General features: G+C 42.3%; 1 protein-coding gene across 3 annotated transcripts in view; it reads left to right on the top strand.

The window, feature by feature from the left end:
* Window positions 1-2,900: 2,900 nt before the first annotated feature.
* The window catches only part of IFT140 (intraflagellar transport 140), an 85,044-nt gene continuing 73,359 nt past the window's right edge, over window positions 2,901-14,585 (top strand). For 2 of the 3 annotated variants that reach the window (XM_059861690.1, XM_059861692.1), the window contains exons 1-5: window positions 3,057-3,184; window positions 6,916-7,091; window positions 8,200-8,421; window positions 11,858-11,979; window positions 12,640-12,782. In XM_059861690.1, coding sequence (XP_059717673.1) covers window positions 3,130-3,184; window positions 6,916-7,091; window positions 8,200-8,421; window positions 11,858-11,979; window positions 12,640-12,782 — 718 coding nt within the window. In that variant the 5' untranslated portion in view covers window positions 3,057-3,129. Of the gene's footprint in view, window positions 3,026-3,056; window positions 3,185-6,915; window positions 7,092-8,199; window positions 8,422-11,857; window positions 11,980-12,639; window positions 12,783-14,585 lie in introns of those variants that run through there. The other variant, XM_059861691.1, reaches the window with a different exon arrangement.

Here is a 14,585-nt window from a genome sequence, read left to right on the forward strand (position 1 = left end):
GGAGTATGTTGCAAGTAATTGTCTATGATGGTAGCAATGTAACATGCCTCGATCACCGTGTTATCACCCGTAAATATGCTGCAATTGTGTATTTGTGAGTAACCAAGTGGACTGCTCTAAATGGAATTTGTTAAAAATAGTTTTTCTCCAATGCGAGCTTTGCATTTAAATTTACATCTTAATTGTTTGGGGTTTTTTTAAGAAATTATTTTCCAATTTTGTTATACTCTCGCACAAGATCATATAGTTTATTTTTCCTCCTTGGCCACAACCAAACCCAACAATACTGTTAGGAAATGGATTCTGCACCTCCACTTCCATGTATTTCCATAGTGCTTTTCAGAGAGATGTGCAGTTATGTTCAGCTCTCTGGTTGAAGGTTTCCATTCTCTGTATGTAAATAACTTTCCCTGCTTGAATAGCCTCATTGCCTCCAGTGGACTGCTAAGGTGTGAAAATGCTCATGTGTCTAAATGTTTGTGAGAGAAAAGTTGACTGGAAAGGAGTTGGACAAGAGCTGAGAGGCAGGGGGTAGGGTGAGACACCAAAAGACACCTGAGCTTCCATTTGTTTGGTTTTGATCATGGCCCTTCCTCGCTATTCTGTTTTTACAGACCTGCACAGCTACAAAATGCAAATAATCTTCCATTGTTTGTTGTCATGGTTTTCTAGGCCAGGCAAAAACATTAACTTGGATTTGTCCCACATCCTGTGTATTTTAAGGTATGAATAACAAATTGCATTTTTACTAGAAAATAGAGCAAGCGATGCTGAACTGTTCAGCAGAAGGACAAAGTTAATATTTTAGATTTGTTAATTTTTAAAATTTTGAATCTAATGTGCACGATCATTGCAAATTATAACATGGAAATACTTTTTCCAAAGATCCTAGGTGTAAAAGCCACCAATATAGTGGATGTTCTGTATTTTCCTTTTAGATTACTTAGAAGCTAGCAGATTTCATTAATAATTTATTTCTTCTTAAAAGGCTCTGAAATTGTTTATTCTGGTAGAAAATAATGGATGATCTTTGTGTTGCTAAAGCAGTTGTTTCACGTGCATGTAAGAAGATTTAAATAGAAGGACAGACTGCTATTGTTAATCCCATATTGCTTACAGAATAAGGAAGCACCTAGTCTTGCAACTTTGTTTTCTTCTTGGTGTAAGAGGTCAAGCCCTTAGGGGAAGGGAGGAAATGGGCTGTGAGGAACTGCACTACTGCAGCCAGACCTGAGACTTAAGGGAGGTGTATCTTTTATCATACCAGGGACTTGGAACTAAATGATTTTTAAAACGCATTTCAACCCAAACCATTCTATGGCTATGTGACTTTATGAGTAGAAGGGAAGATGTTTAGATCCTAGGACTCCACATTCACTTGTCTATTTATCATAGAAGCAAGGCTTCTCTGTTGAATATTGAAGGGCAGGAAAGCTTCATTTCCAGCTAAGCATGCATAAGTAGGATAAGTAGGAATATGTAGTTATTGTGAAAAATATTGTGCAACATTGAACCAGACAATTCTGAGAGCTGTAAAGTGGTCACTTGAGCAGAGACAGTCAGTGGGTTGTTTAGACTATTTTTATTCCAGCCCAGAAAGGGATGTTAGACTAGATGATTTTTGAGGCTCCAGCTGGCTGTATGTTTCTCACTTGAGTGTATCATGTATTTGCAAGAGTTTTCATGACAGCTTGGTTGTCTGAGAAAACAAGGCACCTGCACATGGTCTGCTCAGATCCTCAACTTCTAGTCTGATGAACTCAAGGCTACAGTGAGAACAATTGGCTGGGCAAAGGCAAGAGATGAATTTCTGACTCTGGGAGTGGCACCTGAGTGAGCTAACTGGGCTACTGCATGTTCAAGGAATCCACCACGAAGAGATGCCATAAATGACTGTTAGAGCTGATGCCTTGTAGAGGGAGAAGATAAAAAGCTCCAGGAAACAGGACTTTGTCAGTTCTGCTGCTCTGATCTGTGAGAGTTGCTCACTTCTAACAAGGTCTAAAGCCAGTGTTTTGCCCCTCTACCTGAACACTGCCCATAATTCTAGCAGATATACAGTGTGTTTCAATGTACTGTGTACTTTTTCCTACTTGCTACCAAATGCAGAGTTGGGGTTTTTTTTGTGTTTTTGTTGGTTTTGTGGGTTTTTTTCTTTCACAAGAGTCCCTGCTTATTTGGGAAAGGAAACTTATAAACACCACATAAATGACACATTACACGTGGCCAGTCAACCTCGAAATATACAGGAGCTGCTTGTCGTAGCTGTACCAGGCGTGGCTGCTTTTCATCAGCTTGCATAGAAGTGTTGTGACTTCAGAGCAATTACAAATGACTATGGGTAGGACAGTGCTGTGAGGATTTGGTGTTGAATTTTTTTCAACCTTTTTGAAGGTGTTAGGCAAACCTGGCTCTTAGGGCTGGCTGCAGGCCCAGTCGGGGGGAGAGCTGGGAATGGAGCTGGGCTGTACCTGACATAGGTTGTAGGCGTGCTGAGGAGGTGTAGGGTGGTAGGAGGGCTTTACGGGGTGTCTTCATTTAGATGTTACTTGAAAGACTTAGTCGTTAAGTTAAAAACTTTTCCCCCAAAAACTCTGAAAGAGCCGCTGAGCTCCGGGCGGTACAATTAAATACGGTTACCTTACGCGTCTCTATATCACGGAGGTTCCGCCTGGGTCATACTCCGTCACAGCAGGTGCTTGATAGCGTTGGGGATCGGGAGGGTTTGGGGAAGGATCTCGATTCTCGGGACGGCGGCACAGTCCATCACCTGCGCCAGACAAAGCTACTCACAGGTCAAGCCACCAAACCCTGAAGACGCCTCCGAGACCGTCGGGGACAGCGCAGCGGGACCGCCGCCGGATCCGCTGCGCTCGTCACTTTCCGCCACTCTTCGTGTGCCGCCGGGTGGCCTCGGCCATTCCCGTCACTCCTCGGCTCCGCTCGGCTGTTTCCGCTCGCGGCTCGCCCCGTTGTCGGGGTAACGCAAAGCATCGCGGAGCGAGTGCGGCCTACGGCGCGGGCGGTGAGCGCGGGGGCGGGAGAGGGCGGCGGGCGCTGCCCACGGGTAGGGGAGAGCGGGCGGCGGGCTCTACCCGCAGCAGCCCTCGGCGTGTCGGCCGGCTCTCCATGGTTGTGTCTGGGCCTGGCCCGCGACAGCGGGGTTGGTCGTGGTCGGCCGGAGGTAAGGGGCGCTTGAGCTGCTGACGGCAGGGGCGGCCGAATCCGCCCGCGGGCGACAACGTGGTGGCGTGGCCCGCGTGTTTGTCCTCTCGGAGCCGTGGAGTTTGTGGAGCCCCTTGTTCTGTGCCGGCGATTGGCGATCATGGCCCGGACGGGGGACGCGGGCAGGGCTCGGTCCACTCCGGGAGCTGCCCACGGCAGCAGCGGCCGGGCTCCGCCTGGCACAGGATCCCCCCCTTCTGCCTCTGTGCGGGTGCAGGATTCAACCGGGTTTTTGCTTCATCTGTTTTACTAGTTAGAGAAGATTGTAAACAGTCGTTAACCATCTTTTTGTAGCACAGAGCAGTTTTGTATTATCTTTTTTTTTTTTTTTTCTGGGGCTGGCTCTTTTAAACAATTTCAAATTTTAAAACCAGCATTTCTCATAGGTAGAGGTTAAAGGAAAGACCTTTGACTTTGCTTTGGTAACTTGAGCCTTGCTGGAGAGTCTTGTTAAGGCAACTTGGACAGAGACCCCTTTCACCATGTGTGTGGTGACTGGGGGCTGATGAGTCCATAGCTCCACAGGTACAACAAACCAAGTTGCTATCAACCTCGATTAAATGTGCTAATAACATGTGACAGAACATAAAAGCAGCTTTTAAAGTATTGTCCCCAAAGACAGAATAGCATATCTTTTTTTCCTGATATTATTTTGTGAAATATGTGCACGTGTTCTGGCTCGCTGCTGTCATTTGCAGTTGTTAATGTTGTCTGTAGTGTTTATCTCTGTGAACCTCATGAAGTTCAACAAGGCCATGTGCAAAGTTCTGCACTGGGTTGGGGCATTCCCCATTACCAGTATAGTCTGAAGGATGAACAGATTGAGAGCAGCCCTGAGGAGAAGGACTTGGGGTACTGGTGGGTAAAAGACTGGAAATGACCTGGCAATGCACACTGGCAGCCCAGATACCTCCGTGTCCTGGGCTCATTGCCACAGCCTAGGCAGCAGGGAAGGGGGCAATTCTGCTCCTCTGCTCTGCTCAGGTGAGACCTTCAGGTGTACCTCCCACTCTGGAGCTCCAGCGTGGGAAGGACGTGGAGCTGGTGGGCAGAGTCCAGAGGAGGCACGGAGATACTCCAGAGTCTGGTGCCCCTCTTCTCTGGAGACAGGCTGGAGAGCTGTGGGTGTTTAGCCTGGAGAAGAGAAGGCTCTGTGAACACCTCATTGTGGCCTTCTAGTATTTTAGGAATCCATGCCAGTGCTGGTAGCTCAGGGTGCAGTTGCAGTGCAAGCTGCAGGTTGAGCTTTGGGTGGCCAGAGCAAGAGGTTGTGAACTGCTGACTACATAACATAGGGCATGGGGACCTGTGGCCCAGCCAGGTGAGGCACATTCAGAGACACTCAGCAGCAGCTGTCTATTAATTCCAAAAGTTAAATTAATGAATTGAACAAGAGATGCAATTTGGAAGCTTGATAAACTTATTTCTGTCATTGAAGGGGACTGAAATATCTGAATAATAATAAGTAATATTGATAACTACAGATGGAAGGAACAACTAAAAGTAGACATTACAGCTCTATGGCTAGTGTGATAAAACAGATTATTTCATATGAAATGCAGCTTTGTTTTCATTTAGGCATCTTACATTTTTATTTTAATCTGAAGTGAAATTCTTTATTATTTCAAATTTTGAGCCCATCTAAAGCTCATAGTCAAATATGGAGTAAATCCTTCCTCTCTTAGAGGAAAATGAAACAGATAAAATAAGGAGTAAAGTAGTAGTATGAACACAGAATTCTGGAACAGTACCAGAGATGTAAGAAAACTTTTAAAATACATGAAATCAAGACAAAAAACACTCCAAATTTTATTTGAATGGTTTGTTGGGGTTTTTTTTTTTTGAGTGGTGATAAAACTGGATCCATGCCATGCCACTTTGGGAATGCTGAGGATTTTGAAGGATTGTACAGATAAAAGTGAGTGGATCTTGTTGGAAGATGAAATGGTTTGTCCTTAAGGTGACTGCTCTTGTCTGCTCTCATAACCAGTAGTTGATGTTGTTCCTTGTATGCGTTAGAGGCAAGATACAGAACTCCCAATTTACTGAACAGAGTTGTCCATGTTTCTAAATTAAGTGCCCAGAAAATTACTTATTTGAGGCGCTGACAGAAAATTTAAAGAAAAGAGACCTTAAGAGTCTGTTGATGCTCATTTTACATGCTGGTGGCTTAGGCAAGTCTCATTGCTGTGCATGTGTGTGCCTGTGGATTCTGAACTCATGGCTTACCTGTGCAGAAGAAAACATCTCTTCCCTTTAAATGTCACAGAAGTCTTTTAAACGTTTCATGCTTGGGGGCTTTTTTGTGTGTATGTTTGTTTGTGTTGTTTTCTTGGAGGTCTTGTTTTGTTTTTCACTGGGTCTTGGCAGGGTTCTGTACCTGGGGACCAGCCCCCAGGTTGGGGGCTGCCCTGCTAGGCAGCATCCCTGTGGAGAAGGACCTGGGGGTCACCAGCTGTCCTTGACCAGCTGTGTGCCCCGGGGCCAGGATGGTGGATGCCGGGGTGTGTGAGGACAGGCATAGTTAGTGGGTTGGGGAAGGGATCCTGCCCCTCTGTTCAGCCCTGGTGAAGCACATCAGGAGCACTGTATGCAGTTCTGGGAGCCGGGCCTGTTGAGCCTTGAGAAGAGACAGCTGAGAGGGGACCTCATCCCTGTCTGTCAGTGTCTGCAGGAAAAGCTAAGAGATTGGACCAGGCTGTGCTCCATGGGGCTCAGCAATGGCACTAGAGGCAATGAGCAGAAACTGGAACACAGGAAGTTTCATATAAATATGGGGAAGAACTTCTTTACTGTGTGGGTGATTAAGCACTGAATAGGCACTGGATGCCCCAGAGACGATGTGAAGTCTCCCTCATTGTGGGTATCCAGAATTGTCTGGACACAATCCTATGCCATGTGCTCTGGGAAGACACTGCTTGAGCAGGGAGGTTGGACCAGTTGACCCACTGAACTCTGTGACTCTCTGATTATTTGCTAGGAATTTGAGGTGTTTTGCTCCAGCTGTTTTTGTTTTGAAACTGAGCTGACTGGATCCCATGACACTAATCCAAAGACCATTTCTGTCTATAAATTATTACAAATTGTTAGTGATGCCCTCAATTTCTGACCCACAACACTGAAAAGGGTTTTGTTCTCATTTTCTTTTCTGTGCAACATCAGCACTTACTTTTTTCATTCAAATGTTGGTAACAGTTCCACTATAAATAGCAGATAGTGTGATTTCAACAGTACAAGCTCCAAAGTGGTGACAACTGTTGAAACTTACTTTGAAAGCTGAGACATGAGACTTAACAACATAAAAGAGTTCAGTCTGTGCATTAATTAACATCTTTGAATATGAAGGTACTGGAAGTAGCTTTCTGGTAAATACTGAGTTATTTCAGAGTCCTTTGAGGTAGGCCAGCACAAGCCACTTGTGAGACTTGGTACTGGCTTATGCCCACTGTAAATCTACAGAGTGTGAAGCTCAGTGTTTCTCCTTTTATTTTTAAATGCCACTCTGACATTCTCATGTCTGTGTAGTATATGCAAGAAGATGATGCTGTAGTTTTATTTTCCCCCTTGTTTTAACCCGTATATATGTCATTATATATAGTACATAAATTCAATATAATATAGCATTTATGTAGTGTATATGTATTATCTGCATAAGCAAACCTGATAGAGATATTTTCATTCCTTGTACAGGTGTGCAGTCTGAGACAGCTGCTGTTTTTATGGCTGTGTACGTGGATCATCGAACAGATGCTCCTGATTCTGTTGCCTCCCCTTCCCATATAGCATGGCATCCACTTCATCCACTCCTGGCAGTTGCTTCCATCAGCACAGCAGGTGGGGGCTGTGTGGATATCTACCTGGAACAGGTGAAAAATCAACAGCTTTGCTTTTTCTCTTGATATAGTCACAGAATTGCAGGATGGTTTGGATTGGAAGGGACCTTTAGGATCATCTTGTCCCAGCTATTGCTGTGCACAGGGACACCTTCCATAGACCAAGTTGCTCTAAGCCCCATCCAGCCTGGCCTTGAACACTTCCAGAGATGTGAGATGTGTGAGAACTCACACAGCTTCTCTCAGCAACCTTTATCATTGTTCTAATTTAAAACTTCAGATTTTTAATCCCTGTTTTTGGAGGCTTACAAATCCTCCTGAAATATCTCTGGGTTTTAATTACTGTCTATGTCCTGTGCAATACAGAGTCATCAGCCACTCATTATATGTATTTTTAAAAAGATCTTCATAAATTACTTGATCTTTCCTTTGAAATTTGATGTTTACAGTCTATAAGTCTTGTTTGTGATGATTACTGATTTGCTTTTCGCTTCTCATAGTGTGAGAATTTCAGGCTTGTATGTAAATGAACACATGCTGCTGCTGCTGCTTTTTAACTCTAAAGTGAATAGAACATACTAAGAAATGGAAATTGAACAAATCACTCTACCACCACAAGACTGAACTGATTTTCTGCCTGTAGACAGATATTTCTTTTGTATACTCTAACTTTTACATGAGAGCCTTGTGTAAGACTTTGGTTTGCATAATTTTAGAGAAGTAGCACTAAAAGGTATCTAAGTGTGCAGCAAACTTACTGAAACATGTAAATCTCTTAATATGATAGCCTATAAAATGGGTACTTTTCAAAGTGTATTCTGAAAAATTGTTATCCAAGTTTAAAAAATGGAAAAATAAATACTTAGAGATGCTAGATGATTCACATGAAATATTCTTTTGAACCATGCCTAAAGGAGGATCTGACTTTAAGAGTTGTTGAAGCATTAGATTATTCTATGTCCTTAGTGATGTGCTTTCTTCTTTTTCAATAGCTGGAATTTTTTTTTGCTTTGAAATGTGCTTGAAGCCTTCTTATATCCTTTATATGGGAGAGTAAGCTTGATATTGACTGGGCTATGAATTGGAAGGTGTGGTTGCTGAGTTTCCACTGAACTGAGCTCACACTGATTTCTGTTTGCAGGGAGAACATGTGCCTGATTCCCATGTTGAGAGAAGCTTTCAGGTCACATTACTTGCCTGGCACCCTTCCAGACCCATTCTGGCATCAGGATGGGAGACAGGAGGAGTTCTGATACTGAACAAACAAGACAAGGAGCAGTACACTGTACCCCCAGATCACAGTGCCAAAATCACAGTCCTGAGCTGGAGTACAAGTGGTACCTGCCTTGTGTCTGGGGATGGGGTGAGTAGCTGAAATGCCATGTGGGTTGGTGTGGAACACAGTCTTGGAAGCTCTGTAATAGGAAAGGATCATGCAAAGCAGATCCATAGGGAAGGGAGAGTTGTGTGGGAGGGAAATTTTCTTTCCTTAGGTACAAATTAAAACTGTTAAGGAATAAAATAAAGTCTTAGTATTTTAATTTTTTCCTACAGTATTATTCTACAATTAAAGAATTGCCATTCTGTAATTTTTCTTTAAATAAAATTGTGTTGGATCTCAGTGAGTGCTGAGTGTTGATGAAGGTTTAAGGGTATTTCATGGATGGAGTAATAGAGGTGTAGACCATTTGAATTCTTTTGCTCCTGTCCATGCACAAGTTCTAGGGCACTCAAGAATAGCCATTGAGAAACAAATTCCAGGTACAGCATATTCACCCACACTGAGTGCCGAGCAGTGCTCACAGGAAACCCATGCTAATCTCTCTTTCTCTGGTTTTATGAATACCTTAAAATTGTGTCAAATTGATTTTATTGGGAAATGTGACACTATTTCTCGATTAGCTGGTTGCCCTTTTAAATAGTGAAGTGAGAAAGTAGCTATTGAATATTCAGGATTAAGTATTCATAGAATATTCTGATTTTGCCAGTTCCTGAGTCAACCAATGAAGAAAAAAATGGGTTTTTTTCCTGTATTTTCCCTGATTCAAACTTGAGCTTGCCCAAGAATTTCAGTTCTGCTCTTACCTATATGTTAGAATTCCCAATATTCTTATTGGGAAGAAAAAAATATTTTAATTCGTTGTTTGTAAACGAATTAAAATAATAATCCCTGCTGCTGCATTTGACATGCAGAAATGCAGAAATTCAAAATTGAGTAAAAAGAGAATTTATCATCTTCTTTATTAGAAAAGAGAAGGTTCTGCCCAGGCAAAAGATGGGCACATCTCAGTGTAGCTGAGGCCTTAATCATAATGAGACAATACATCGATATAGACAGAGCTTACATTTATGAACAAAATACTTTTCAAATTGATTTCAAACCAGTGTCACTATGCTATGGTCTGAGGTGCAGCACAGATATACTTCATTTCCTACATACGTATCCAATAGTTTGTACGTTTATTTTGAATATTTTTCCCATGAGGGTTTCTATTTAGGAAACCTCCATTAGGTGAGTGCTGCCAGGGTCATGTTCTGCTTACATTAGAGGAAATTCTTTAGAAAGAATATAAATATTTGGATCCTGATTAAGTTTCTGTTTCACCCAGCGGCTGGTTGGGCCCTGGAAAGGCTCCCCAGGGAATGCTCAGAGCTGCAAGGCTCCCAGAGCTCCAGGAGCCTTTGGACAAGCACTCACGCACAGGGTGGGATTGTAGGGTTGTCTGTGCAGGCCAGGAGCTGGGCTTGATGATCTGTGTCAGTCACTTCCAACTGAGCATATTCTGTGATTCTGTCTTCACTAGGATTTCTGTCATCGTACATCCTGAAATGCAAGAAAGTTATTTGAAAATAACTTCATAAAGTTGGAATAGGATACTGTGAAAATCAGAAGCTTTTATTTTGTTTTAAGTAAAAATAACATTAATGATTTCTCAGTGTTTTGATCACACTGGGGACCTAGGTGCTTTCTATAATGAAAGCCTGTTTGTAAGGTAAATTGCTTTCATACCAAGTAACTAAAGCTAAAGCTTTGGGGTTTTAAAAATTATTGGGGAGATATAGGATAGAATCAGAGAATATCTCCATTTGGAAAGGACATTTAGATAGATGATAAGGTCAATGTCCTGTGTCCTTTAAAAATATCATTTGAAAACAGATGAGTTCTGCATCCTTTCCAGTGTGACTTAGGAGAGGTTGTGAGCCTTTTTTGTTTCCAATCTCAAGTGCTCCAAACTAAGAATTGAGATTGTGCAAGCAGGTTATCTGGATACAGGCTGGAATATCTAGAAGGAGGCAGAACAAAGGCCAGCAGCATTAGAAAGCTGCAGGCTTTTCCTCCAGCTTATAAATGGTGCAGGTGGTTTTAGCTGGGATCCTTGGGAAATGGTGGCATATAAAGCTGATGGAAGAGTGAGAGGAGGAACCAACAAGGTTGTTCATAGGATCCTGTGATTTTCAGCGGTAACTAGCAAACAAAAAAAAACCTATTTTTTTTTAGTTCATAAACTAGTTTTATGAACTGCAAGTGTCCTCTTGGGAGAGGAGTGCAGCAGTGTCACAGTTGCACAGCTGAGTGGCATTCTTTAAGCTGCAAGACACATAGCACTTAATAAACAGTTTTGGATGGTATAACTATTGCCATCTTACCGTTGAAAAGAAGTTAGAACTTTGAATCTTAGGAAAAACAGAAAGAAATGTTACTTTGGAAGGCCTCGGCTGCATCTTGTGTGGCTTCTAGTTAGAATTGTGAAGAATAAGTGACCACTGCTACCAGTCTTTCACTTCCAGGAAAAGGATGATACTTCATTGAAAACAATAAATTAAAATAGAGCAAATTCTAATACCACTTCATGGTTGTCTATCTTAATGAAATAAAATGAGATTGAACTTGATATTGAAAATTGTTCCTGGGTTTTTTTATGTAGTGCTTACATGGAAGTTTCCTAAATGCAGTTTGGTTTCATAAGCACTAGCATAACAACAACAATAAATAATCATCTTAGCATTCCAGCTGTGAGGATATACAGTAAATCAGTTTGTTGGAATTTGTCCTCATTCTTTCCAGTCACCAGGTGTTTATTGCTCCTGAGATGGCACTGCAGGGTGGGAGTTATGTCAGCACCTGTGCAGGCTCGAGGGCTGGCCTCTGTTGACCACTGTTGAGTTAATTAGCTAACCAGGCTTCCTTTCTTTAGCATCTATGATTTTTCTAGTTACTAGATTATTTTTCTAAAAGTAAGCTCTTGAATGTCTGCTCCGAAAGAGGAGGAAAGCTCCAGAAATTAAAAAATTGTGCCCTTAGTCTTTCTGCACCCTGTCACTTTACATGTCTAATCATATACCCATGCTCATCTACATCAGTTTTATATGCACTTACTGAGGGATGCATATGCTCTGCTATTCTTTATTTCAATTGCTAAAAAATAAGCTATTAGACTACTTGCAAGAAAAAATGTGGAAAAGATGTTATCAAGACAAATATTTACATCTGCTACTTGCAGAAGAAGACCAAGACTGTTCCATGTAATTGCTCTGGCAGTGTGATTTGACTAAAAAAGGATAGGACTAACAAGCTTTTTTTTAGATAATTTGATTTTAGGGGAGCAAATAATATAATGTTAAAGATAGCTTTGATTCCCTGTGGCTTAGTTTTAAGTGGGCGTTATTCTATGTGTCAGCTAAACAAAAGGAAGGGTGTTGCTCTGTCAATAAAACATTTATTTTTATGTGCAGTGATTAGCTGGAGTCTGAATTCTCATCTGTGTGCAGAGGGTGATGAATTAACTTGTCTTTTCTAGCACGGTGTGTTGTGTCTGTGGAAGATGGACCAGCGGGGCAGGGTGCAGGGGCCTGCCCTGGTTAAGCAGGACTATGGGAAGTGCTTGTGGCACTGTGTCTTTCGGCCCCCCGCTCCTAGCGAGTGAGTATTGGCCCCGTCAGAGCTCTGCTAGACCAAGTCTTTGTCTTGTTCCACGGAAAGAAAGTCCTACCCAGAGATGAACTATTTTAAAATATATTCAAAAACGTTCTTCTCCTGTCTGCCCTATATTTCCAAGCTCTTCTCCCACCCTGGTAGCTAACTCTGTGTCCTGTGTGCAGTACCTGGATTTCTTCTCCACATCTGTCTGTTGCTGTTGACTCTTCTGTCTTGGTTCTTCTAATTAGCAATATTGCTGATTGTGGAAGGCTATAAACACACTGGAAACACAATTATCATTATATTATTGTCAAAAATAATTAAATTAAAAGTCAGTTCTTTAAGATTATTATTTCTTTCCTGTCCAAGCAAGAAATAGGAAGCAGCTGTCGTGAAAAATAAGAGTTTTCTTTGTCTGGGCTTTTCTGTCTCACATCTCTGAAAAAACAGTGATGTGTTTTGAAAAAAAAAGGTGAAACAATGCAAATGATAACTAATCTTGAAATTTTGTTTTGTATCTTTTTGAGTTTGCCCTTTTGTCAATCAGAGTATTAAACATCTTTGTTCTCTTTATACAATATGCTCCATTAACTGCTCATCCATTCTTTGAGACTGAAACTACAGTTATGAAAAGAATTGAGAATGAAGTATCTCTCTTTGCAGGGACTTTATACAGCTGGCAAAAGCCGCTGTGAGTGGTGATGAGAAAGCCTTGGACATGTTTAATTGGAAGAAAGCTGGAGTAGGACTGCCTCTGAAAATGGCAGTCCAGGAAGGACTCTCCTTTTTTATCACTTTGACAGATGGTAAGAGCAAAACCACTTTTCCATTTGGCTGGGAAGTTGTTTCCTTAGAGCTTCAAAATAGCTCAGTGCATGATGGTCTTATTTTCATATGTCTGACACCTTTGGTATATTCATAAATCCCTCATATTCATATATTCAATAGGGTAGAGTATTCTATAGGAATTGTAGAATGTTTGGTAAGAAATGAATAAAACTACTAAAATCTCATCATATTCAGGGTGATCTTGTTCACAAGATCACCAGAGGTACTGGGTTAGTCACGTTCCTGAAGAAGTGAGTATGAGGAAAATCTCTAACACACAAGTGTAGATGAAATTAGCTTTTGTGCAAAGCTTCAAAACAATGCGTGTGTTGTGGGTTCTTTTTTCTATAAAAAGGCAAATTCTGCTAAAACATACGTCTTAAATTCTCAATTTTCTTTTCACTTTTTTCTCATGCTTTGAAATGGTGCTTCAGTCTCACGGAACAAAAAAAAGTTTGAGAATCTGTTTTGTTAGTTTGCTGCCTAATATAGTTTCTTCTCTGCATTTTCCTCTTCCTTGCCTTTTACTCTTCCCTGTCTTTTCCTATCCTTTTTAGTCTTCAGGGTACTAGTTTGGTCTAAGCAAACTTTCTTCCCACCCCAAATTTTTTTGAGATGCCATCTCTCTGTAATTTGCTCTCTCTGAACTGGAGCCAGAATGTGTGTGAGAAGTTGCATAATGGGTGTTTCTGGTACGTGATTCGAGTCATCCTGCTGATTCAAGTGTTAACTGTTCTGAAAACGTTTCAGTTATGCTGGTTCTGCAGTTCTGTTACAGTTTGATTCAGTGTTGTACCAAAACTGGCCCCCCTTGTTTACATCAGTACAGCACCAGTGCAGCTTGCAGGAGGGGCATGGGCCAGCTGTGTGGTTGGTTTGCAGTGTATCTTCCTTTAATGTGCTAACTCAGGCCTCTTTACTAGAAGGGTACCATTTAAATGGAAAATGGACACAAGGTGCTTCCTAAAGATACAAGGAGAGAAGCTTTGAGAAGCTGTGCCCATGGTGTCCTCACCTTCAAAGCCGCTGTTGTGATGGTGCAGAGCCCCATCGAGGGACAGGCCGTGTGTCCTGCAGGTGCTGCCTTGGCTTGGGCTTCTGTCTCGGTGTGAGACAAGTTAGGAGGAAACGTCCTGAAAGGGACATCTCCTCTGAAAAAAGGCAGGTTTGCTGCGCACCCTCTTCCCATCGCACGAAAGGAATTTCTTGGAGAAAAGGGATAAAGACTTTATTTAACACACAGAGTGCACGCAGGCACGGGAACAAGAATGAATAATGTTAGATACTCAAACCTTCTCGCTGCGGAGAGAACTGGTGGATTTTGGAGTCCTGCTTGGCTTCTCCCGGGGTCTGGAGCCGGGTGTCCCTGCAACCTCCCCACACCGGGCCGCTGCGGGGGGCTCCCGTGATGGTCTGGTTTTTGGGACTGGAGCAAAGCTGAACTGTTCCAGAAGAAGAAGCCACAGTCCCGGGAAAAACTTCTTGACTCAGCTAACAAAAAAATGATTTAACTCTTCTCTCCTGAGAATGACCTGGGGGAGAATCTGCGTTTGAACACAAAACGCCGAAAGAATTCCCCCGGCTTCTCCCCCTCTCTTGGACCTAGCTTAAAGTTACAGAACCTGTGTCTGGGCATAAAGCAGACGAGAGGGGATACAGTATTATAAAGTCACCCCAAGACAGCCTCCTTGTCATACTTCTCAAATTTCAATCAAATGATACTGACTGTTCCTTGTGAGCAGCCTCATTGCTTGAGTTGGTTTGAGCATATGTATTTTGGA

This window comes from Haemorhous mexicanus, chromosome 17 (genome assembly GCF_027477595.1).
Source record: "Haemorhous mexicanus isolate bHaeMex1 chromosome 17, bHaeMex1.pri, whole genome shotgun sequence".
NCBI lineage: Eukaryota > Metazoa > Chordata > Aves > Passeriformes > Fringillidae > Haemorhous > Haemorhous mexicanus.